Genomic DNA, 25,301 nt, shown 5'->3' on the forward strand with positions numbered 1-25,301 from the left:
GGGGGCTGGACTTGCTGATCTCCCGAGGTCCCTTCCAGCCCTAATGTCTATGAAACAAGGACAAGTGCAAAGTCTTGCACTTGGGATGGAACAGTCCCATGCAACATGACAGACTGGGGGCGGACTGACTGGGCAGCAGCTCTGCAGGAAAGGCCCTGGGGAAACGGGACAAGAAGCTGAACAGGAGCCAGCAGTGTGCCCTTGTTGCCAAGAAGGCTAACGGCATCCTGGGCTGCACTGGCAGGAGCGCTGCCAGCAGATTGAGGGCAGTGGTTCTTCCCCTCTATTCAGCACTGGGGAGGCCACATCTGGGGTCCTGTGTCCAGTTTTGGACCCCTCACTACAAGAAGGATGTGGACACATTGGAGAGAGTCCTGTGGAGGGCAATGAAAATGGTTGGGGAGCTGGGGGACATGACTTGTGAGTAGGGTGACCATCTGCCCCAGTTTAGCTGGGACAGTCCTGTATTTAAGAAGCCAGTCCCAGCTGGCTGAGGAGAACTATAGGGTGTCCTGGCAATGCAGGGGTGCAGGACAGGGAGCCCGAGTGGTGCAACCTGGCTTGTGAGCATTGGGCAGGCATGGCTGCCTTGTGAGCACAGGGGGTGGGAGGCAGTGTCCCTGATGTCAGGGATGCAAGTCCCAGGTATCCAGGATCTCTTTATGGTCCGCCTTCTTCTGAGGAGAGGCTGAGGGAACTGGTCTGCAGAAGGGAAGATTGAGGGGGATTGAGTAGCCGCCATCACCTCCCTGCAGGGGGGCTGGAAAGAGGATGGGGCTGGACTGTTCAGTAGGGACAGGTGACAGAACAAGGAGCAATGGGTTCCAGTTGCAGCAAGGAGAGTTGAGGTTCGATACGAGGATAAACTCTCTCACTAGGAGGGTAGTAAAGCAGTAGAAGTTACCCAGGGGGGTGGTGGACACTCCATCCTTGGAGGTTTTGAAGACCCGGCTAGACGTACCCTTGGCTGGGATGATGTAGTGGAGGCTGGTCCTGCTTGGAGCAGGGGGTTGGACTAGATGCGACTTCCTGAGCTCCCTTCCAACCCTCTTTCTGTGATTAAGATGCCACAAAGGCCAGCTGTCCCTAAGAGGCAGCAGACTGAGAGGCTAAAGGAAGGTTGTTGGTGGCAGCAGCTCCTCTTGCTTTGCAGCTTGATTGTCCTGTTTTGCTCTTTTGAACAGATATGCCTATTTGCATTCACTTGCCAAAGCAAACCCCGTGTCTTGGTGGGTCAGTGACCTGGTGGCCTCCCTTACCTTGGACTGGAGCAGTCTGTCTTATGGCAAGCCTCCTAGGAGTTCCCGTTTTTAACCAAGCACAGTAACTCGTGCAGCACCTGACCTCTTTTGCCTGTGCTTGGTTTCTCTGGACAGCGTTGTAACGACAGCAGAATATCGATTGGTCTCTGCTATGGAGAGCAGAGCTCCTGAAACCAGGCTGCTATGCTACTGAGCTCCTTACTTCAGGGTGGGCTCAGCTCATGCCCTACAGGTGATGCATCTATCACCCTGCTTTGGCTTCTGGAAGCCACTCCAAAATGGCACGCGTTATATGGGAACCTGCCGCGGACTGCTGTGCAATAGTCGGTGCAAACAGGCCTGCGTACTCGAGCGGTGTGGATGGGCCTTCTGCCTTTTGCGTGGGGTTTCAGCCAGCGAGCGACTGGGAATACAGGTAGATGTGCTTTCAGCCTTCTTGCCAGGAAGCTTCTTCCCCAGCTTGAGCCTCTAGCTTTCAGTGCTGGATTTTTTTTATCACGTTACTTTTAAATTGTTCAGGCTGGCGTTTTGCTGTTCAAAAACTCCATGCTGGTCACTGTTACCAGAGCCTTTTAGCCAAATCATGTCATTTCTTTATGGCTAAAAGCTGTGTTTCAGCACTGACCTGTTCACTTGTTTGGGACTTGATGGCACTGACATAGTTGAGGCAACTGCTGTTGTGGGGCACGTTCCTGTCCTGTCTGTGCCTGTTTAAGGTGGGTTTGTAGGCACATTGTGATAATCTCCAGTCTCCCAACCTGTATGGCACGAAAGCCCTAAAACCAAGGGAACGTGGCCCGTGGCTTTCAGATGCACACCTAGCAGTACTAATATTGAGTGGCACCCTTGGGAAGGATGAGAATCACTCTGATGGATTAAAAATATATATTTAGATTTTTGGCTTGCAACTCAGCATACCTGGTTGTTGCTTCTGAATTGGCTCACAGTTGATTAAAATGAATTAACAAGGAGGGCTTGACTATGCAGTCCTCATTTGGGCTGTTAAATGGTAAATTAGAGGTGGGGGGGGGGAAATCTTTCAAATTTTTAATGGTTTCTCTTTTCTGGGGTTCAGAAAAGCATGCTGAAGGCTGGGATGGCTTCACTGCACAGTAGCAAGAGGTTTATCTTGTCTCTGTGTCACAGCATCACTTGACTAGTCCAGTTTCGGTGCTGCACTAAATTCAAGCCAACTTTTTTTTTTTTTTTTTTTTTTTTTTTTTTTGAGCACTTTTAAGAGCATCTTCATGGATGACAAAGCTGTACAATGTGTCTTCTCCTCCAGGTCTGCTGCATGAGCAGAGAAAAGATTTCCCATCTTTTACTAAACTGCTTTATGCAGATTTCTGGCTCAACTGTAAAACATTAAGTGGTTCTTTTTAACAAGCATTTACTTAAAAAACAGAACCAGAACACCCCCCTCTCCCCCCCGACTTTCAGTGGCATTTTTGAGGTACTTCACAAAGAATAGATTGGTTCTCTGGAAGAAGTTCCCTTGGGAGGTGTTAAATAGACCTTGATCTTAGATTGCAAACAGATATCGCCTTTGTGCCTCCATTACCACCTTTATGGGGGTCTTCAAGAGGAGGCTGGACAGATATTTGGCTGGGATGGTACCGGCACCTGTTCCTGCCCAGGGCAGGGGGTTGGACCTGATGATCTCTTTAGGTCCCTTCCGATCCTAAGCACTATGATGCTATGGAAGGGGAAGCAAATGGGTGCCTAGACAATTTGCTGCACCACAAAAGTTGGTCCACCAAAAGGAGGTGGTAGTTTCTGCCGCGTTATTGCAGCAGGTATTTGTTGGCTTCATGGTGGAAGAGAACGGGCGTCCTGGAGTTGCCTGAACTCTTCAGCTGCCCGAGGCAGGTGCTTCTGATTCTCTACACCCTGGGAATTCCTGCACAGGTTTGGGCCCTTCAAGCCCTGGCTGCCTGGTTTTCTGACTCCTAAAGGGACATGCCCCCAGGAATCTCCAGGGCATGACTCTGAGAGGGGAAGGCCGAGGTTTCCCGTTTGCAGAGGTGCATGCGTCTTTGCAAGTAGGATTCCCAACTTTCTCTGCTATGGAGATGCACCCTAGGGAGTTTCTGGGCATGCCTCTCCAAGCTGGGAGCACGCTGCCTGCTGTCCCAAAGGATCAGTGAGCAGGATGGTGTGTGACACGTTTCGTTCAGCGAAGCAGATCGGCTGTCAGGACACATCCTGATCCATTTAATTTGGCAATGGCAGTAAGATTAGGGCTGTCTTTGGTCTGCAGGTGGCTGAGGGCTTCAGATGGCCCCAGAGGAGTGTTTTAACAGCTCCCGAAGGGGCGGAAGCAAGGTGGGAGCTTATAGACAGAGTAACGCACTTTCTGCTCCGCACGTCTCGAGTTCTTCCACCTGCTTAGAAGGAGATTGCAGAACACAGGAGACTGTGCTGATGACAGCAAAGTGCACGTTTTAATTTTTCCAGTATGAAATTCATAGATAATCTTGTCTTTCTGTGAATAGCAGAGAGTGCGTTGAGAGCCAAGAGTCCCTTTTTTACCTAGCATACTGGTCTGTACTATGTGCTTTACAGTTGTATGACCCAACCAGTAAGGTTGGTTTAGAAAAACAGGCCTGTCATGGCCCTCAGGAGGTCACATGTAGTCCAGCCCCCTTGCTCAAGGCAGGACCATCCTTATCTAATCCTTTGTCAGATCTGCTTTTAAGACTTGAGCAACAGCCCTCATGTACAGCTTCTGGGTGTAATGTCCCAAATGCAAAAAAGATAATTTAACTTGCTAGGGGGTCAAGGGCACTGTCAGCATCCTGCCACTGCAAGGACATGGAATAATTTGTTAAAGTGGTCTCAAGTGATGGTCCTCCAAGACAGAGGACCGTACCCCCTGCTAGAAGGAAGTGAAGGAACAAGACCCTTTCGCCAGGAACTAGCAGGAGCGTTGGCACAGCCCAGTTACCATCCTCAGCCTTGGTTGCAGCCAGCACCCAATGTTTCTGAGCAAGTGGGGGGGGAGCCCCTTTAATGTTCCAATATTAGATTTTTATTTTTTATTTTTTTTAACTTTCCTCGTGTGTATTGGTGGATTCAGTAGAGAGGCTTTACTGTGCTTTGTAAATCGGTGACTAGCAAATTCAAACTGCCTGGTGCTAGTGGCGTGTTTGCTGTTGTAAAGCAGTAACAAAATATTAGACCATTTCTCTCCTACAGTTCAAATACACATTTAACTTGTGCCGCAGTCTCTGTTTAATACCCGGCATGCTTGAGCAGGCTGGCAGATTTAAACAATTGTTTTTTTCCAGAGAAAGAAATTACCCACCTTTTGTCTTGTCTGTAGATCCTGTGCCTGATCTCTTCCCTTTGCCACAATGGGACCTTCAAACGGAGGCTCAGCATGTTTTGGTGCACTTTATCCTAAGATGTTATGGCCAGGAATGATGCCCATCACTTCCCCGACTTTAACTGGTGCCTTGGGCTCCCCGGCCCTTTTTCTCACTGGCAGAACGTGGGTTTGTTGTGCCCTAAGGACTCCTTCCCTCTGCCCTTGCGGCATCTCCATTCTCTGTTTCATTTCCACTTGGAGATCCTCTGCCTATTTTCCCCACGCCCTCCCAGCTTGCTGCTCCTGTGTCTGAGGCCTGTCAGCTGGCTCCCAGCCTCCCCTGTTAGTGCTAACACTGGACCAGGCTCTCCAGAGGGGTGGTGGACTCCCCATCCTTGGAGGCTTTGAAGACCCAGGTAAACAAAGGCCCTGGCTGGGATGATGTAGTTGAGGCTGGCCCTGCTTGGAGCAGGGGCTTGCAGTAGATGTGACCTCCTGGGGTCCCTTCCAACCCTCACTCTCTGTGATTTGTGATTCTACTACTTATCCTGGGCTGCTGAGAGAGGTTTCTTGGTCATCTTCCTCTGGAGGAGATATCCTCTAGAGCAGAGTTGGCTATGCTGCTCCTCTTACATCCTATGTCTCCCTTTTTTCCAGCCTCCTGTCCTGAGCACAGTGCTGTTGGAGTGTTGTCCGTGGTGGACTCTACTAACCCCCTGCCGACCCCCCCCGACACGTTCCGGGATGACAGCTAGGTGACGACAGCTGAGGATGACCCTGACTGAAAAACTGCGCGAGAAGATATCGCGGGCGTTCTACAACCACGGGCTGCTGTGCGCTTCCTACCCTATTCCCATCATCCTCTTCACAGGCCTCTGTATCTTGGCCTGCTGGTAAGTCCTGCACAGTGCTCGTTTTCACAGGTTGTCACTTGGTGATGTGCTGTTGGTTTGTGGAGCTCTTTGAGTGTGGAGATGACTATAAGATTTCATTGCTATCCCAGAAGTGTTTGTTCTAATGTGGAAGCTTCTGATATTTCTTGTTCTTCGGAGGCAAAGATGGAAGCCCTGGATAAAGCGTCTTGATTTCTAAAAACAAGGACCAGCTGATGAATGAACAACTCCAAACCAGAAATGAGAAGCAGGGGAAGAAATTAGCTGGGTACTCCTCTCCACCCCCATGTTTTCAACCTAAATCATTGTCCCTGCAGCTGTGTTACCTTATCTTTATGCAGTCTTACCCTGCCACAATGATTCTCCAAACTTTTTTGGCTCTCAAACTGCTTCTGAACACGATAATGGTTTGGCTTGAGCGTTATCGATGAATAACAAAGTAACCCTTTGTCTCTCTAACCTCTCCAGTAACCTGAGCTATCAAGTTCTTCATTTTGTTTCTTTCTCTTCCTCCACTTATAGTTCCTTTTTCTTTTCTTCCACTCTTGGTTACCCTCTGGAAAAGTCTTCTGCAGACCTCCTGGGGGGGTTGTGTACCCCGGTTTTGAGAAACACTGCCCTGGTACATCTTGTATCTCCCACAGAGTTAGCTCTTAAAATATCCAGAACACTCATTTAGGAGATTGTTACCCTTTAGATCAGTGGCCAGTTGGCACTGAGGAACCTGTTCTGCTGAACATAATGCTGAACACATCATAGCTTCTGCCAAGAAGGGCTTAGAGCCTAGATCTCTGCCTAAAAATTTGGAAGGTAACTAAAGGATAGTCTGTTGTGACCTGCCTCACCTTCTCCAGCTCTCCTTTGAAAAGCAGTCTAGATCACGTTTAAAATTCATATTGATACAGAAATTCTCTCCGAGCTGTGGTGTTTTTCTTGTCATGCCATAATTTCTTCCACCATGCATGTAACTTTAAAAGGAAGCTGTTGTTATTGACATCTGTTTTAAGGAGAAATCTCTGAAACACCTTGTTGCACAGCTACTGAATGGTGTGGAATAAAAAGGCCTTTGTCAGCATCTGGGGATATAAGTGCAGAAATACTGACTCTGGACTTGGAAAGGTCTTATTGGATATGAGGCCAGTGATGAATGAAGGTGGATGAGGAGAGGCTGCGAGCTATGGGACTCAGCCTGGAGAAGCGAAGGCTCAGGGGAAACCTGGTGGCAGCCTGTAAGCATATCAGGGCTATGCATCTGGATCTGGGGGAATGTCTATTCACCAAACCACCCCAAGGGAAGACAAAGTCCAGCTGTTCCAAACTCCGGGAAGACCATTTTAGGCTGGACATGAGGAAAAACTTCTTTACCATCTGAGTGTTCAGAGTCTGGAATAGACTCCCCCAGAAACGGTGCAAGCACCGACTCTGGATTCCTTTAAGAAACACTTGGATGCTTATCTTGCTGGGGTGATCTGATGCCAGTTGACGTCCTGCCCCTGGGGCAGGAGATGGACCCCATGATCTCATGAGGTCCCTTCCAGCCCTAATGTCTATGAAATCTGTGCATCTTTCAAGTCTATTTAGCAACACATATTCGCCCATCTCAGGAATTCAAGCGCTGGTAGTATTGAATTGTCAAAGTATTAGTAGTGTTTTTTCACGAGAGTCTATCTGAACCTTTAAAAGGTGCTGCCTTCTTGCTGCTGACTCAGTGAGAACTATTTTGTTTTCCTGACTCTGGACTCAAAAATGTCTCTTCAGCCTGTTTCTTTGACAGGTCTTGCACTGGCACTCAGAGCCAATAGTGCTGTACTGTGTCATGCCGACGGTTCATGTTCTTTAGTCTTGTCTGTCGCTTCATACTCCACAGGAAGGTGACCCACACACTGTGTATCAGCAGTGCTGTAGCTGGGTGGGGAATCCCAGGACCTTAACCTCTCCCACAATACACATTGCTATGGAAGCCTCTCAGTCAAATAAAAGACTCCCAAGGATATCGCCCATCTGCTGCCCTGCCACCTAATTATAGCCTGAAACCCTCAGTAAGAGCAATAAATCTGTCGATGTGCTGCTTCGATGTGCTAGCTCTGCCTAAGGCCCTGGAAAGCCTATCCCAGACAAAGCAGGAAGTGGTTACTGCTAAGGGCGGGCTCTCATAATTCTGTTTGGCTGTCCTGGCAGCCTTTGTGAAGCAAATACAGAAAAGGAAGCTTTGTAATGCACTGACAGTTTCTGCATATTGCCGTGCTCTTGAAACCGAAGAAGCCAAGCTGTGTCTGCACGGTGCCACTGCCCAAAGAATTGGCCCCGACACTTGGTATTCTCACTAGCCAACTCAGTGCTGTCTGGACATGGCTGTGCTGCTTCTGGTTTTGGAGGCAGCCTGTGAGGAGGAGGATGTTGTACACCTTTGGTAGGGACTGTAGACGTGGCCATCTGTTCTGGTGTGGTCTTGGTACTCCTTTTTGATCCAGATAAGAATTGCAGGAGAGTTATCCAGCTGGTTGAATGAAGATGCTGAACAGCATGAGCAATGGAGGAGATTAAGTGGAAATATTCCCCAGACAGTGAGGAAATGTCAAGAAACTTCAAAGTGTGGTATCGGGACTTCCAAAAAAAAAAAAAAAGAAAAAAAAAAGAATGCCAGGTGGAGAGGAGCTGCGATCTAGCTCTGCACCGTCTAGACTCACTGCAGTCCCGATATTAGTTAGTAACAAACTTTGTTCTCCGTCCATTTGACACTGTAGCATGCAGACAATAAGTTTGTCATCTGTAACGGAAGAAAGAGGCTTAGGGCTACGCGGCCTCATCTTCCTCATTCCCAAACACTGCTAAGACTGGGAAGTTTCCAACTTGAGATGCTTTTGCAGGATTCTGTTCAAGAAATGGTTTAGGATGAAGGCTGCCAATTTTACTGGAGCAACAATTTAAAAAGGGGATTTTTTTCCTCTATTGCTGATCTTTATCTGAAGTATGGTTTTGTGTGTTTATTTTTAATTAAACAAGCTTCCCCTTGTGGCTCCTTCTAGCTTCCAGTGCAAGAGACTGTTACTAGTATGCTGCTTTTAACTTTTGATCTACTTACTTCCCTCAGGGTGCTTTCCAAAGTACTGGTTCAAAGTTCCTTGTTTTCTTCGGTTAAGGGCTCATGTGTGCCCATTTTACAACTATCTGCTCATTTGAGCATTTTATGTAGAGAAAGTTGGCAAAGTAGCTTTTTATGCAGCCAGTATTCATTTTTGGCTTAACCTGGGTTTGCTACCCCTATCGTGAGTCCAATGATTCTGTAGTTGATATTACACAGGGGAGTGAGAGATGTCTACCACAGAAGCATATTTCTTGAAGGACAGGATTGAGAAGCTTGTGACTTCCAAGGCCCCGTGTTACTTGTTTGCCATCTGGAAGGACTTGATGGTGTCTTGCACTAACATACAGTTGTGAAATTCCTTGTGCCTTAATGTCTGGAGTGTACAGAACCCAGCATCCCTGTCTTCACTCATTCTGTGGTGAAAAGGGTACTTGGAGGACTTGAGTACATCAGAATTGGAGAGGATAATTAGAGAAAACCAATGCCGGCTTCAAGAAAGAAGTGTATTCAAGCATCGGTTTCATCCGGGGCTAATAGAGTGGACCTCTGACACAGCATTAATAATAGTACAAATCCATAATAATTGGATCAGGCTCTGAGCATTTGGGCCCTAAGAGCTCTGACTCGTGAGGTGATACAGCACTTCAAAAACTCAACAAGAAGGAAAGTCCCAGAACCTCAGTCCTGTTATAGGAATCTAGTATTTGTTTTGGGGAAAATGAAAGAAAGATGGGGAAGTATAAAAAAACAAAACTTCTGTTTTCTCAAGCACAATGCAAATAGAAAATAAACTTAACTCATTATAACAGGATAATAATCATGATGGTAATTGTAGTTGATTAAACAGGAGGAGAGTAGATCCTGAACTCTGAATGGAAGACTAAGTTTGGAATCTATCATGAGGCACATAAATGAGCACAAGGTGACCAGAAACAGCCAGCATGGATTCACAAGTGCAAGTCATGCCAGACCAACCCGATTTCCTTCTCTGATAAGATGGCAGGTTCTTTGTATGGGGGTAAAGGAGTGGCTGTGATGTACCTTGATGTTAGCAATGCCTTTGACACTGTCTCGCATGCCATTCTCCATTAATAAGTAAGAAAATACAGATTGGATCAAAATACTGCAAGATGGATATGTAACTCGATGAATCATTGAGCCATTGATGACTACTTGCCAAGCACAATGTCCAGTTGCAAGGAGGTATCAAGTAGGATTCCCCAGGGGTCAATACTGCGTCTGGTATTGTTCAGCATCTTTAATGATTTGGGTGATTTTGGGATTGAGTGTACACTTAACAAATTTGAGAATGTCACCAACTTGGATGGAGTTGTACACACTTTTGGAGGGTAGGGCTAGGATTCAAAATAACCTAGACTGATTGCAGACCATTACTCTAGTCTATCAGATGAGACTCAACCAGGACAAGTGCAACGTTCTGCACTTGGGACAGAATAACTCTGTGCACAGGTATTGACTAGGGTGCAGTACTTCAGGGAAGGCCCTGGGGGTTACAGTGGGCCATAACCTGAATTTGAGCCAACAGTGTGCTTCTCCTACAAAAAGAAAAAAAGCCAGCAGTAGACTGGGTTGGATTAACAAGTGTCACTTGCAAATCAAGGGAAATGATTCTTCCACTGTGTTCAGCACTGGTGAGGACACATCTGGAGTCCTATGTCCAGTTTCGGTCTCTGCATTTTGAGAAGGATGTGGATGGATTGGAAGGAGTCCAGCACCCAAAGTGACAAAAAGGCTGAAAGTTTTAGGGTTATTTAGTCTGGTGAAGAGAAGACTGATGGAATTTCATATGTCTCCAAATACCTGAAGAGCAATTTTTATAGAGAAGATGGGGTGGGGGGGTGTCATTTGAGCTTAAACTTAGTAGGGGTCATAAGAGCCCTATATTCATTCCTGCCCAAGGCAGGAAGTTGGACTAGATGATCTGCTCAGGTCCCCTCCAACCGTACTTCTATGAACTATGAAACTATGATGGAGATGGGTTTTTATCTGTGGCTACAGGGGACTGGTCTAGGAACAATGCCTGCAAGTTGCAGCAGAGGAGATTGAAGTTGGAGGTAAGGAGGAACTATCTGGCTCTGGTTATCAAACATTGCAACAGGCTGCCTAGAGAAGCTGTGGAGTCTCCATCCTTGGAAGTTTTTAAGATGAGGTTGGACAGACACTTGGCTGGGCTCATGTAGTCAGGGATGACTCTGTCTTGAGCAAATGGCCTTGTGGAGTTCCTTCTGGCCTTACTTTCCTATGATCCTTCTCAGTGGATGTGCACATTTAGGAACCAGCGAAGGTCCTGAAGGCTTATTGTAACTGAAAAGAGATTGGGCCAGAGCTTTGGTCATGGTCTTTCCCCTGTGGCCCCAACTTGGCTGTCTTGGCGTTCAAAATGTTCTCCAGAGTAATTAAAGAAGCTGATGTGAGCTGAGTGGCCTTGTATTGACTTAAGAGGTCCTGGTTCTCCTTTGGTTTTGTGTGGCAACCATCATTCAGTTATACCTCCTATAACAGAAAGGTCTGCTCTCAAAGTGCACAGCCAAGTCCTAGATAACTAATCTAGTTACAGAATAGTTAATGGGTACCCAATTAAAATACCTTGTTTGGATGTATTTGTATGAGCACTTTCAACCTTGAAAGTAGGATATTAATAGGGCATTTTAATGACACGTCTTTTAAAGCTTTGTGCTAGGTCATTGGCATGGATAGATTCACCCAAGGCAAAGCATATCTTCTAAGAAGTTCCTACTGTAAAATCCTAATCAAAGTGATTGACATTTTCAGTTCGCTTTGAACAGCAAATAGATAGAGGCTCATTTCAATGAAAGAGAATTTCTTGGACCTGCCTTGCTTTTCAGTTTCCTCTTTGGACCTGAATCTTATACGAGGTGCCCTTAAGAGTTTGTGTCTTAGAAGTTGCCATCCTGGTTGCAGTCACTTTGAGGAGTTTTTACAGAACTTAAGGCTGTATTGGGCAACTGCAGCACTATGTCTTATGAAACTAAACCTGCTAAGAGTTAATACATCTCTGTTGCTTTTTTGGCCAACATACAAGATAGAAAATGAGGGTTGGAAGGGACATCAGGGGGTCACATCGAGTCCACCCCCCTGCCCAAAGCAGGACCATCCTCAGCTACATCATCCCAGCCAAGGCTTTGTCTAGCCAGGTTTTATGAATCTCCATCCTTGGAGGTTTTCAGCCTCTCTGGGTAACCTGTTGCAGTGCTTTACTACCCTCCATAAAAGGTGCTCTTAAAATAATACATTCAGTACCCTGCACAAGCCTTTGGTCTACAAAATTGACACTGTGGTACCCAGTTCAGAAAAATTCTGGCACTGGCTTGTAACAGCTCGCACTCGGATAAAAAAAAAACAAAACTGCCAAGGCTTGTTAGGTGGCTATATTGTTGAAGTTGCCTGTTCCTTAGACATTTGGAAGCATTCATTCAGATGTATGGTAGTCTGTCTGTCGTCTTTTGAATGGAAGGATGATGGGAAGGAGAGGCAGAAGGTGGCAGCCTGATCATCATTCTGTATTTCCACCACTTTTACATGTTAAATATGCAAGCCTCATCAGTCCCTGTCTTGGATGGTGGCTCTGCTTGCTGTGTGCACACATTTATTAATAAGATAGAAAAGCAGGGCTGGAAACACCCTGAGGAGTTCACATCCAGCCCAACCCCTGCCTGAGGCAGGATCATCCCTATCTAAACCATCCAATATAGTTAAGTGATTAAAAAATAAAACCAAATTTCCATATTTAATTTCCCTTTTTTCCCCTGCAGTGCTGCATTTCTGGTCATTGCTTTGTAAAAGATCTTTGGACATTCCTATTGCAGCAAATAGGAGTATTTCTTAATTTCTCAGGCAACTCGCATTCTTTTAGTAGAGCAAGTCTGTAACTTAAAAGCATGTAGCCCAAAGATTTGTTGGTCTGAGAGAGGCTTAAGTTGTTCTCATCATTGTAATATCTTTTGGCACCCACGGTCAGATATGAAGTTGCTCTGTAGTTGGAAGCGCTTATACAACTTTCTTCCAGCTAATGACCTGTGAATTAAAGCTTTAAGGGACTGAATTAGCTGTATGGCTGTGTCTATACTGTATGTCAAAATGGATATAGAAGAACTAGAGAAGGTCCAGAGAAGGGCAAAAGGGATGATTAAAGGTATGGAGGGGCTTCCCTATGAGGACAGACCGAAGAGGCAAGGTCTGTTCAGTTTAGTATTTTTGTAAACCCTCATCATATCCCCCCCGCCCCCCAAAGCATTTTTTTTCTAAACAGCAAAGAGAAAGTAAATGGGGATTTATTACTGACTCTCACACTGTCTCTCAATACAAGAATGAAGGGTCACAAAATGAAACTAGGAGGTAGTAAGTTTAAAACAAACACAAGGACGTTTGATTGGTGTTTGTGTCGTTTCCCCCTTTTTCCCCCCCCCCATGTCATTAAAGTGTGGAACTTACTGCTGTAGGATAGTGTAGAAGCTGAGAGTTGAACCAGATTTGAAAAGGGATTGGACAAATTCTTGGAGGAAAGGGGCAGTAGCTATTGGGCACAGGAGTGACAGTAACAGTGAGGGGCACAGCCTCCAAATTGGAACTTCCTAAACTCGAAATCCTGCAGGCTGCAAGTGGGAGAGGATCAGCGGAGGGGAAAAAATGCTAGTCATACCCATCACTCTCCCTTCCAGCATCTGCTCTCTGCTGCTGTGTGACACAGGAGACCGGGCAAGAAGGACCCAGGAAATGGCAGTTCATATGTTCTTACACTGGTGGGTTTCTCCCGGAAACGTTGTGTTGGCTGAGAGCAGGCCGCTGGTGCCAGTCTGCCCAACATGGGCTCACACTCTATTTCTGGTGGCAACATCTGGCTTCTGGATGCAGCTCCACTTCAACTGTATTGACAGGGCAGGATGTGGATCTTGGGTAGGTACCAGCTGTAGGTACCAGCTGTGGGGTGGCAGACGAGGACTTACTCCATGAAGTAGAGATGGAATAACTCTGCTGGCAGTGGAGAAGAGCCTCCTGCTTCAGGAAAACTTTGGGTCAGGACAAGAACTTTGTAGCAGAAAACAGGCTACCCAAGGGTATTGTGGACTCCCCATTCTTGGAGGTGTTGAAGACCTGGCTGGGATGATGTAGTTGGGGCTGGCCCTGCTTGGAGCAGGGGTTGGACTAGATGTGACCTCCTGGGGTCCCTTCCAACCCTTGTTTTTTTGTTTTGTCTCTCCCCCCCATGATTCCATGAAAAGATTAAGAAGCAGGTTTGCATCTGTCTTGAACTGGCTTGGTCATTGTAAGTGGGACCACTTCTAGCTCGAATGACAAGTTGGGCTCATCTTCTAAGGAGCTACAGTCAGACCCACTATGATTCTGTAGATCTTTCTGCTAGAAGAGAGAAAATTTTCAGGTAAAGTTCTATAACTTCCAGGTTTTGGTTTTTCTTTGTTTTTAAAGGAGAATTTTTTTTGAGTTCCACGCCAAATCGGCCAGAACGATTCCAAATCCATGAGTCATTCAAGAGCCATGTGTGGCCCTAGCACTGGCAAGCATCCTCCATCCCTGTCTGGGGCTTCAGGTGTTTCCAGATCATTTGGTGGGCATCGTACATGCAGGCCCAAGCCCAGAGGCTTGGGGTTCAGATGTTCCCGAGTTTTACTTGCCCTCAGCTGTACAGCCACAGGAGCAAGCTTGGGAGAGGTCTCCTGTTTCCAGACAATGGGCATAAAGCAGAGATCTTCCTGCTGGAAGTGAAAGCGGGAGGTTACCTGTACACTACCTCTGTGGGTACTAGGATGTGCCAGAAAAACAGTTATCTTCAGTGACTAGGAAAACTGCCTTAGTGGTCACAGTATTTCCCCTGCCAGGTTTATAACTTCCAGTGTTACCCACTTGCTAATCTGCCTCCTGCTTCTAACCCTTGGAACAAAGCTGCTCTCAGCCTTGTCTGCCTCTTTAACATGTTCCCCTTCCCCACAGAGAGGCTACAATCTCCTGGGGAGGTGAATGATGAAACAAGAAGCAAACGTGCTCTCTGGAGCAAGATCTCCCCTGCTTCGTTTCCAAAATAAAACAAGCCTGTGGCAGAGGATTAAAAATATCAATCTTCTTTTTGCTCCCACAATGTGCTGCTTTGTGTGAAGGTCGCAGGATTGGGGCACAGTCTTCGTGCTGTGCGAGCAATGCTCTTAAGTCTTCCTGAACTGATGTTGCAACATTGTTAATGCATCTGCACATTTGTCTGCTGCTGCCACCAACATCTGGCCCTGAACAAAATCTTGTCCCCTTTTCCCACTGAGAGTTACCAACCAAGAAACCAGGAGCCTGATTAACAAACAAACCAACCCCAGGAGGGAAACGAATGCTATCTCGTATTGCTCCTTAAGTACTCCTTGGCTTTCTTAGGGCAATGAGAGGCCATGAAATGAAAAGCGAGAGGACTCTGTTTATTCTTCTTTTGAGGAGCAGATAACAAAAAAGCTCCTGCCAAGTTCATCTAGCATTTCTTGCTGGATTTGCTTGGCCAGGGTGCTGTGTCCTCCCTGCCTCAAAGACGGGGGACTTGGCTAAGAGCTGCTTCTAACCTGTTTATCACCATAGTTCCCCATGGTGCGAAGCCAGAGAGAACTGCATTGTGTCCTGCAGGTGTTGGCTGTTCTCCGTTTTCTTTGGCTCGTGCGCGTCTCTCCAGATAATGTGGAGGCGGTGCTGGTGGGATGGGGAGACAGAAGATGGCGGTGATTTCCACTGTGGTTTGATTAAACAAGTGCTGCTGTGTTGGGCGAGACCAAATGTCTGTCTAGGCTGGTGTCCTGTCTCTTGTGACTAAGGTGTTGGTGAACAAGGAGAGGGATGGCAGGAATATCAGCTGCTGCGGGCTGAACTGGCAGGTCTCCAGTTTGGCTCTTTAGACTGTCTTGAAAATAATGTAAAACAAATGGAAGCGAATAGAATCTGTCTGGGAAGCACCCTTCTTAGCAGTTACTTCACTTCAGGGATTAAAAACCTGCCGCTGAGCAGGGTTGCCCTTGTGCGGGACACAGGGCTCATTTGGGGCACTTCGGTGTGTAGAAAGGACCTTTCTCAGAACGGTGTCTTTTTTTTTTTTTTGAAGATCCTGTCCTCTGTCGTTTAACTGTGTTGACTCCAAGTCTCCGCTCTTCCTGCCCACTTCTCTCCATCCTGGCATTCAGGAAGGCTCATTTGCCCCTGGATCACGCTCTCAGCTTCAGACTTCCGTTTCCTTTTATCTTCCCTTCCTGCCCGAGACTCATTCCTTTGTCCCTGTAGCTCTTGATCTAGAGCAGTCTGGGTGCTTTTTCTAGTGGGCACTTTTTTATTAATAAAAGAAGCGAACTGGTCTTGGCAGGCTCCTGAACCGTCGTAGCCACTTGTGGGAAGCTGGAGTCCCTCGCTCTTGGTTTATTTTAAGCACCTTTTGTATCCTCAAAGGTTCTGAAACGCTTCTGCTTCCAAAGTAGCAAATTTAAGGAATTTTGTAGTTTCCTTGCACTGCTGCCTTCTGGGTTTGTTTGTTTGTTTGTTTGTTGTTGTTTGTTTTTTGTTTTGTTTTTTTGGGTTTTTTTGCTTCCTTTTCTTTCCTGTTAGTTTGGCTCTGCTGTCCATGGCTGCGAGAGCTGTTGCTATAATTAACCTGCCCTCATTTAATTCTTAAGTCTATTTAGTCTTGTGTTAGAAACCTCGTTTAAGCTTGCCATTGTAGTAGCCTTGAACTAGGGTGATGAAAAGGAAAGCTCACATTCTGGGGGCTCTTTAATCGCATGAGCTCAAAGCCGTCCATAAGTACTATTCTTTGCAATGCCCTTTGATAGAGGTCTGTTTCCTCCGTCCCAGTAGGGAAGATTTGCAGCTGTTTCAACATCAGAGAGTCTGAGAGGGCTGGAAAGAGAATCCCAAAGATCTGTTGTGTCCGCTAGATAGACTTATTCCTTTTCTTTGCCTTTTAAACAGAAATTTTAGCATTGACCTGAAGGTTTTCATAGCATTCGGGTCTCCTAAAGTAGTTTTCTAGCATGCAGCAAGACAAAAACTGGGGTTTGGTGCACCATATCCAAGGTAACCAGCTATGAACCACCTGCCCAGAAGAGCTTTCCATCTGATTCCTCTGTCAAATATGAACTTTCATTTCTACCCAGGAGAACTTTTACAATCTTTTCTCTGATGCCTGATGGAGGGTGTTTGTGCCTGAAAGCTTGCAATTTAAAGATTTTTTTTTCTTTTTTTCTTTTTCTTTTTCTTTGCAAAAATCTCATTGGTCTAATAAAAGAGAGCACCTCTAACATGAGCCCTGATTTGCCATATCCAAGGTAGGTGGTAAAAATGGAAGCTTGTTAAAGGTCCCCCTTTAAACTGCACATATCCAATCCATGGTTATTTGAGATGAGTGGGAGCATGTTTGGTTTCCATAACTATAAAATGCCATGAACTGGCTACCCTTGCACCCAAATGTAACCTAGGTGGGTAGGAGGTGATATGAACCAGAGGTGACATGGTAGCCAGCCATTCTTCGTTTTCTCAGCCTGTGATGATGAAGAGCAGGGATAAGAAGACATGTTTGTCCCTCCCATTGTTCAAATGCACAATGAAAATCCCTGCCCCAAAGAGCTTGACAGGACAGGACAGAACGTGTGGATGTGGCAAACCAACCATCCAGCCCTAGGTGGGGGAGAGCAGAGAACAAACACAAGTTCTTAGTTGTGGTTGTGTTTGCGCTTGTCCGTTTATCTGGTCATGCTTCATGTCTGCTGCCTAATTTAAGAAATGAGGAATGACGACACAGTCCTTCAGGATTTTCTCTGGGTGTTTTTTAAAGTGCCCAAAGTCCATGCCCAATGCGGGTGAAATCTGTATGAGTTCCTCTCTGCTGGGGAATAAGGGATGGGCTACCATAGCTGCAAGTGTCTGTCCTTCTTGTCCACTTCCTGGCCAGTAGTTTCAGTGAGTCTTTCATTGCTCTGGGGGAAAGAATTGCTCTGCAGAGCAATGGGGCCTGTCTGGCTGAAAGCGAGCCTGCCTTTTCCAGCTCAAGTGCACTGGGAGCACTGTCACTGCAGCTTTCTTAATGCAGAATGCCTATACGTCCCCATGCCAAGGTACCCGTGGTGTGCTGAGCACTTCAAGTATGTGACACGAAGGTCTTGCCTCAGATGCTACAGCCAGTGTTCACAGTGAAGGAACCAAATGCACATGCAGCCGAGGGAGGAGAGGACCGCATGTGTACAATGTCACATAGGTGCTTGGCATGTGAGTGGGTGTGTATAAACTGCTGCAGAGTGCAGGGTTTGTCCTCTGGGTATCAGTCAGTGTCACCAGTGTCATGGTTGCTGTTGTCCTCATTGTCAAGTGCTATTGATGTGTTGTCAGCATTGAAGTTTTCAGGAGCTGTGATGTCAACAAGTTGCAGCCAGGAGATCCCAACGCGAATCTTATCTTAAAGAATGACCGCAGACTTGATTCAGCAGCAAAAATTCAGCTTCAGTGGCAAAGATTTGGCCAGGTTTTATTACCTAAAATAACACCCGTGACATGTTTTGGCCTAACAAGCACATTGGACCTGGAGCTAAGGCATTTGGACCTGTGATAAGGTAGTTGGCACAACACCACACAGGCTCCCCAGGCTATTATGAAGCTTCCCTGCTTTCCAGTTGTCTTTTTTCTATTGTTATCAAACAAGTGACTTATTGCATTCCACCTGCATCTCGAACTGTCCTGTACCAGGGGCCTGTTTCACATCCTAACCTGGGTGTTTCCTGTTCCAGCCTTATCATTGTACTGCACTATCCTACCTTGTACCATCACCTCTCCTTCCCAGCTCTTGGCAGGAGCACACATCTGGCCCACGTGCCAAGTTTTGTTTCTGTGAGGAGTTCATACAATGGTCAGGTTTGCTGGTGAAGGCTACTCTGGCCAATACTTTAGCAAAGCCTTTATATGAGCAGCATTATATTGATCAATGCTCTAGCAAGGCCTTACACGGTCTGTTCTACCTTGGCGTGGAAAGTAGGTGCCCTAAGGAACCTTTCACCTTGTTGGCCACTTAAATCAGAAAGGGCCAGCAAGTCCCTGGAATCAATTTACTCTCAAACCTTTTCTGGCCGTTTGAAACGCACATTTTTCATCTTATTCCAAACAGGTAGCTGTCACTGTTTTTAAAATCCACCAGCACTGCCGCTTGTGTTTGTTTGCAGGTTCAGCAAAAGGCAAAGACTTGGTGCCTCTGGACACTGACCTTGGCTGTTGCTCAGCAGTGAGCCATGGGAGCAGGACAGTTTGGGGACTGCTTGTACTAGCTTCATGGCCATGGTCAAGGTCCTTGGTGATTTGGATTGTGACACCTTGTGTTGTCAGATGTAGCTCAAGAGATGGCTAGAGTCTTCAGAGCTAAATTCATATTTAAGTACATGGAGGGGAAAGGAAATCACTAGTGTGTTTGCCATGCCTGCATTTGTTAAATAGTAGCCTGAGAAGATTGAAGGCACAGACAGTCTCGCAGCTTCCAGAAAGATTGTCTGCCTTGCCATCAACTGACAATGAATGAGCTTAGTCTTGAGGGACAGACAGGTGGGCCATCCAGTTAGCCCAGGGCATTAAAGAGGCTCCTCTCTTCCCCCTTGTCTCATATAGGGAGACATTTGGCCTGTATAATTGGAGGAGAACAGATGGATTGCTTCATGCTGCATCATCCTGCTCCACATTCATAACCCAGCAGCAGACTTGCAGGGAAGCCTGAATTGTGATTTCAAATTTTGGTCTGTACCTAGTTGAATGCAAACTGGTAGAGGAAGGTGTGGCGTATGGGACTCCTCATGGCCCTGGCTCCATTGACAGCCACAGCTGGACTTGGCATGCACCATCCCTGCGTACAGACCCCCAGTTCCTGCATTCTCCGAACCCCCCCCCACGCATGCACCCGCACCCCTTTCTGCCTTTTGTCATTCTCTCCTGCAGACTTTTCCCCATCCTCTTGTCTTTCAGTGGTCCACAAAGGTGCTGTTGATGCTCTTTCCGCCTGGATTGCAAACCCAGACAGAAGTTTAAAATGACAAGACAGTTGGCAAGAATCTTCTTACTACTTGTCCAGTGCAACGAGTAGGGAGGGAACGGTTAAGTTGTGGAAAAGTCTCTCGTACAACAATATGGGAAAGAATTAATTTCCTTCGTTCAGGGTGGTTTGATTTAAATCAAATCTATTTAAATCACTGGTTGGGAAGCCTTGATTTTAATCACTTCCTACAAGAAGTGCATTCTTATTGTTCAATATCCTTTATTCATTTAACTTCTTGAAACTTTGCACTTTTTTAGAGAGAGATGAGGGCTTGACTGTGTGATGCAAACTTGCAGACCAGAGGGCTGCTGGGTGGGTATCGGGTCTGTTCTGTCATCTCCATACACCGCTGTTAACAAGGCTGTTATCTCTGGAGACAACACACTCTCCCTATCCCTGAAGAAGGGCATTTGTCTGAAAGAGGGGAAGGAACACTTTTTTCCTAACTATTTAGTTGGCCTAATAAAAGAGATCCCAAAGAACCTTGTCTGCCTATGATCTCTGCAGGCACGCATCCACAGTTTGAGAACTGAAACTCAACATCACCGAGATGCTTCGTGGGATCTTCTAGACCAGTGGTTCTCAAACTTTTTTTTTTTTTTTCCCACAGACCACTTGAAAATTGCTGAGGGTCTCAGCAGACCACTTAATAAACTTTTTTTTGCATAGTCTTCAAAATGACTTTAATCTCTGTCAGAAAATAAATAAAGTGCAGGGCCAAATACAGATATTCTCAATTGTTCTGCAACGTTTCTGCGGACCACAGTGCGAGAACCTCTGTTCTAGGCTGAGCACTGATTCCCACTGGGTCGAGTGGTTTCTTTACTAGTCTGTAGAGGAGCCTCTGGAAACCCCATAAGATTGGGCCCCGTATATAGCCCATTGCCTGTTGTGACCTATTTATAAAACTTCTAAAAAGGGTTAAATGAATATATTGTCTCAGATCGTATACAATTAGAAGTTATAATCCCCATTCCTTGAGGATGTCTTTGAACTTTAATGTAGTTTTAAGATCTCTTCATATGAGTTTTTGTTTTTTAACAAAAAAAAATTTTAAACCCTGATTTAAATTAAAAAATATATATGATCTTTTTTGTGTGGGTTTTTTTTTTTTTTTAAATTACTGATTTTCATCCACCCTGCCCCAGTTGTGTTGTGCTTCTCTCTTGCCTTTCCCTAGCAGAAGGGCAGGCTCAGGTTAACCTTGCCATAGGCTAGGAAGTGAACAAGCCAATTTGCCATGCATTACCCATGAGGAAGTAGCTTGGCCTTTTCTTTACCTCTTCCTGGGTCAGTGCTAGGACAGTCTTGGGAGGACTTGGGACTGGCCCATAAGGGGGTTAAGGTAAATGCGAACAAGGCCCTCCTTGTTCTGGAATAAGTGTCTACACATGGGATTAATCCTGGATGCCGATAAGCTCTTTAGTCTCCATTTTCACACTCCGTGCCTATTGTCGGCCTTTAAGTGGCTTAAGTGCTGTGCTGTTCCCTTACTGCGCCCATTGAAAAGGGTGCCTCCTGCAGCAGGGAACACGAACATTTTTTCACGGTTGGGGTATTAAATCCGCTCCCTGTCTCTGCTTTCCCCTCACTGGCTGGTCACAAAGCGTCTGCGCCCCCTCGGCGTGGTTCTCACGTGAAGGCATAATGCAGGACTTGTCAGGCAGCAGCGGCCCCTTCGTAGCAACAGCCTGGCCTGCCCTGCCTGGTGGGTGTGAATGCAAGAGGGGATTTGTCACTAATAAACAGAATTATGACCCCGTGGCAGGGTCTGGCTCCAGAAGCCATTCTGGGAGCTGGGACACTCTTATTCAGATGTAAATATGCTGCTGGCTAGTGTAGTGACAGGGAGGCTGAGAGACGCCACTGGAGTCTCTGGGCTGTTTCTGTGATATGAAAAGTGCCCTGTTAAGTCTCCTCTCCCATAGCCCCAAGCACTGAAAGTATTAATGGGCGGAAACAAATTCCCCTTAAACGACACGGTGAATAGCAGGAAAGAACATCTAGCTTTTCTCTTGCCGTTTAAGATCTATGCTGTTGCTGCGTAATGAGCCCTCTAGACTGTGTTTAATGTTATCCATTTGCATAGTGCCTTGAAGATTGTAAGTACTGCATCTCTACAGTGGCTTCCATGGCAGGTTTTACAAGAGAGCGAGAAGAGAGAGAGGTGATGGGGGTCTCCAGGGCCATGAGCCAAGTTGCTTTCACACGAAATAGGAATGCTGCATCTGACTGCTGCTTCCCTGGTCTCAGCGTTATGTTTTTCTCTCCCTCTGTTGGCAAATAACACAAGGAGAATGCAAAATTGCAGGTGAAGGTGGTGGTCTGGTTTATGTTGGAGGAGAGGTATTTCACAGTAACTGCCCCAGGGTGCTCACTGGAGGATCTAGGCAGACAGGGTTCTCTGGGTAAATCTGGTATCTTTTACTAGACAAACTAAAATACTTTAAAAAATTGTTTTTTGCAAGTAGCTTGCAAAGATTTTTCCCCACTATTTTAATTGGTCCAAAAAAACACATTGGAAATACCCAAAGAACATTGTTTGCTTATGTGGCTACAACCAACGCCACTTAAGGCATTTCTCCTCCAACCACAGATCCTTTGGTATTCCCCAGTTGATCCTGGTTTCCGTTACTCAGTTTTACCAAAAAGCAGCTGCCTTTGCATGCTGGCTGTGGGAGGAAGTTGTGGGAAAACGGGAAGCTTTTTCACTTATCCTTTTGCTTTCAGGTCACTTAAGGGGGAGCAAAAAAGAAAAGACCCAAACATGGCCATAATTGGGCCAACCAGGTCACAATTTCCAGCAGATCTGTGCTTAGGCATTTTTTTGTCTTCATTCCCCTCCACGTCTGCACAAAGACCCATAGGGCAGGAATGGCTGGGGCTTCTCCGAAGTGGTGTAGGGCAAACCCATTGTTGGAAGGCTCGACAAATGCCCTCGTCATTTCAGGGGTGTAGGTTGTAGCTGTGCCGGTCTAAGGACATAAGCAGACAAGGTTCTTTGGGTAAATCTGATGTCTTATTAGACCAACTTGTCATTCCAGCTGTGAAGTACCCCCCCTGGAAAGTCTTCATGGCTCCATTGCAGCTTCCTGTATTAAGCCATCACAACCCAAGGGAGGAGGCTGGCTGAATGCAGCACAGCCACAGAGCACAGACTGCTAGTAGGAGAAAGAAACCATCAAGCGCACACGAGCTTAGCATGAATCAAATCTGAGCAGACACTATAATGTGCTTGTGTCGCTTTCCTCTGGCTCTGAATCCCTGGAGATGTGTAATAGGGTTACGTGGACACTTGCACAGATGACCTCCAGTCCCTGCGACTAAGCTCCTGGATCCGATTTCAGCCACATGATACTAATAGCATGGGGTATACGGACAGCTGAGGAGGAGAAGGGAATGGCTGGGGGATGGAGTAGAGAGGGAGACGTTTCAGGTCCATTTGAAGCAAAGTCTGATTAGAAATCCACCTATTTTAAAACAAGATATTCAGTTGGAATTGCAAATCTGTGAGGAGGGCAACCTCCTGCAAACCTGAAAATGCCTCTGCAGCCCCAGGGCTTACAAAGAGTGTTGCTAGCTTTGGTTGTATTTTATATCCCACTCTAAAGTCACTGTTTGCCTGCTGTATCTGCCTTGCTTATTTAAGCCTGTAAGCACTGTGAAGATGGTACTGTTTGACTTACTTATTTTTTTTAATTGTTTGTATAGCATCAAGCCTAATAACCTCTCATCTGATGGGCTCCGTAAGTCCTCCTGTAACACAGTTAATAAAATTTCTTCAGTTTTACTGTGTGTGACTTAGCTTCTCAGATGTTTTCCATCAAATTTTAGTTTCCAACAACATTGCTACGTACTGTAATGTTTTTGCTGTTCCCCTTCATTACAGAGAAATTAAGGCCAGCATCTGTAAAGCAACTGCTGTTCACATGCCTCAGTTACTAGGAGGTAAATGTGATGTCAAAAGGGCATAAGCAATTTCTCTTCTTTTCACTTTTTTTTTTTTTTTAAATGGAAGAATTTTAAAGCCAACATTTGCAACTTGTGCAGCATAGCATGGGAAATGATTGTTCCCTTCTTTCAGCACTGGGGAGGCCACATCTGGAGTCCTGTGTCCAGTTTTGCTGCCCCCCAACTGCAAATTGGAGAGAGTCCAGTGGAGGGCAGCAAAAATGGTTCAGGGGCTGGGGGACAGGACTGGTGAGGAGAGGCTGAGGGACCTGGGCTGATTTAGTCTGCAGAATAGCAGCCTTCACCTCCCTGCAGGGGGTTGCAAAGAGGATGGCGCTGGACTGTTCTCAGTGGGGGCAGATGACAGGACAAGGAGCAATGGGCTCAAGCTGCAGCAAGGGACTTTTAGTTTAGATATTAGGAAAACCTCTCTCGCTAGGAGGGTAGGAAAGCAATGGAACAGGCTCCCCAGAGAGGTGGTGCATTCTTCATCCTTGGAGGCTTTGAAGACCTGGGTAGACAAAGCCTTGGCTGGGATGGTGTAGCTGGGGCTGGTCCTGCTTGGAGCAGGGCAATGCACTAGATATGACCTCTGGAGGTCCCTTCCAGCCCTCTTGTTGGTGATTCTAGGAACTGTTCACACCCACATCGTTACCTCAAACCTGTATTTAGCTTCCAAAATAAATGGTGAAACTCTTCTGGGTGCTGGCCCCTCGCTGGGTCTTGCTGCCTTCGTTTTGAGTGGTTAGTGTGCAGTGCCTATGAAAAAGCACATTTGCCTCCTAGCAACTGAGGCAGACAAACAGCAGGTGCTTTGCAGATGTTGGCCTTAATTTCTGTGTACCTCAGTTTTAATGCACTTGCTGTGACTCAGGGAGTTTAAGCCCGAGTCTCTGTGTGCACTGTGCACTGGCAAAGGACTGTGTGTACGTAGCTCCTTATCCAGTTAAGGATCCAGAACAATTTTGGCTCTAACCCCTTTCTTGTTGGTCACTTGAAAAACAAAAAAAACAAAAAACTCTTCTGCCTTTTCACACTGAAGTTGTTCATGATGAGACCAGCATGACTGCATGAGCTTGAGTGAGAGAAGAGCAAATGCATAGAACATATACAATTAAATATATATAGATTTGGTACTGTCTCATATTTGAGTGGTTATAAAGAAGATGGCAATGGACTATTCCCTGTGTCCACACAGGACAGTACAAGAAGGAACAGGCTTAAATGGGAACAAGAAAGTTTGGGTTGCATATTAAGAAGGCATTTCTAACTCTTAGGGTAGATCAGCAGCAGAGCAGCTTCCCTAGGAAGAAGTCTCCATCCATGATGGGGTTTAAGAGCAGGTTGGACAAGCACTTTGGGATGGTTTAGACAGGGACAATCTCACCTTGAGCAGGGGCTGGACTAGCTGCAACCTCCCAGGGGCCCTGCTAGCCCTATTTTTGTATAACTGGCAGCTAAATAATTTGTGGGGTTCGCGTGGCATGTTAAACCCCAAGGATAATGGCAGGATACAGATCCTTGCGTAGTCCCTGGACCAGGGGTTGGCAGTGTTTTCTGAGGTGGACCAGGTGGACTGGTGCTAAGCCCGGCTGCCACTGCCACTTTTCCTGCCGTCCCTCCTCTCCACTGTCCAGCCACAGCAGGTCCTGGGTGGAGCACCTGGCCCTGGAACAGCAAATGCCACCGCAGCTCTAAATGGGACCAGGAAGTTGCTGGCCCTTGC

At 46.4% G+C, this 25,301-nt stretch overlaps 1 protein-coding gene across 2 annotated transcripts in view; it reads left to right on the top strand.

The window, feature by feature from the left end:
• SCAP (SREBF chaperone) overlaps positions 1–25,301 on the top strand; it is an 86,090-nt gene that overhangs the window by 19,961 nt on the left and 40,828 nt on the right. For both annotated transcript variants that reach the window (XM_019529049.1, XM_019529057.1), the window contains exon 2: positions 5,230–5,465. In XM_019529049.1, the coding sequence (XP_019384594.1) occupies positions 5,344–5,465 (122 nt within the window). In that variant the 5' untranslated portion in view covers positions 5,230–5,343. The remainder of the gene's footprint in view (positions 1–5,229; positions 5,466–25,301) is intronic.

The sequence above is a fragment of the Crocodylus porosus genome, unplaced genomic scaffold (assembly GCF_001723895.1).
Source record: "Crocodylus porosus isolate Cpor-Errol unplaced genomic scaffold, CroPor_comp1, whole genome shotgun sequence".
Classification (NCBI taxonomy): Eukaryota; Metazoa; Chordata; order Crocodylia; family Crocodylidae; genus Crocodylus; species Crocodylus porosus.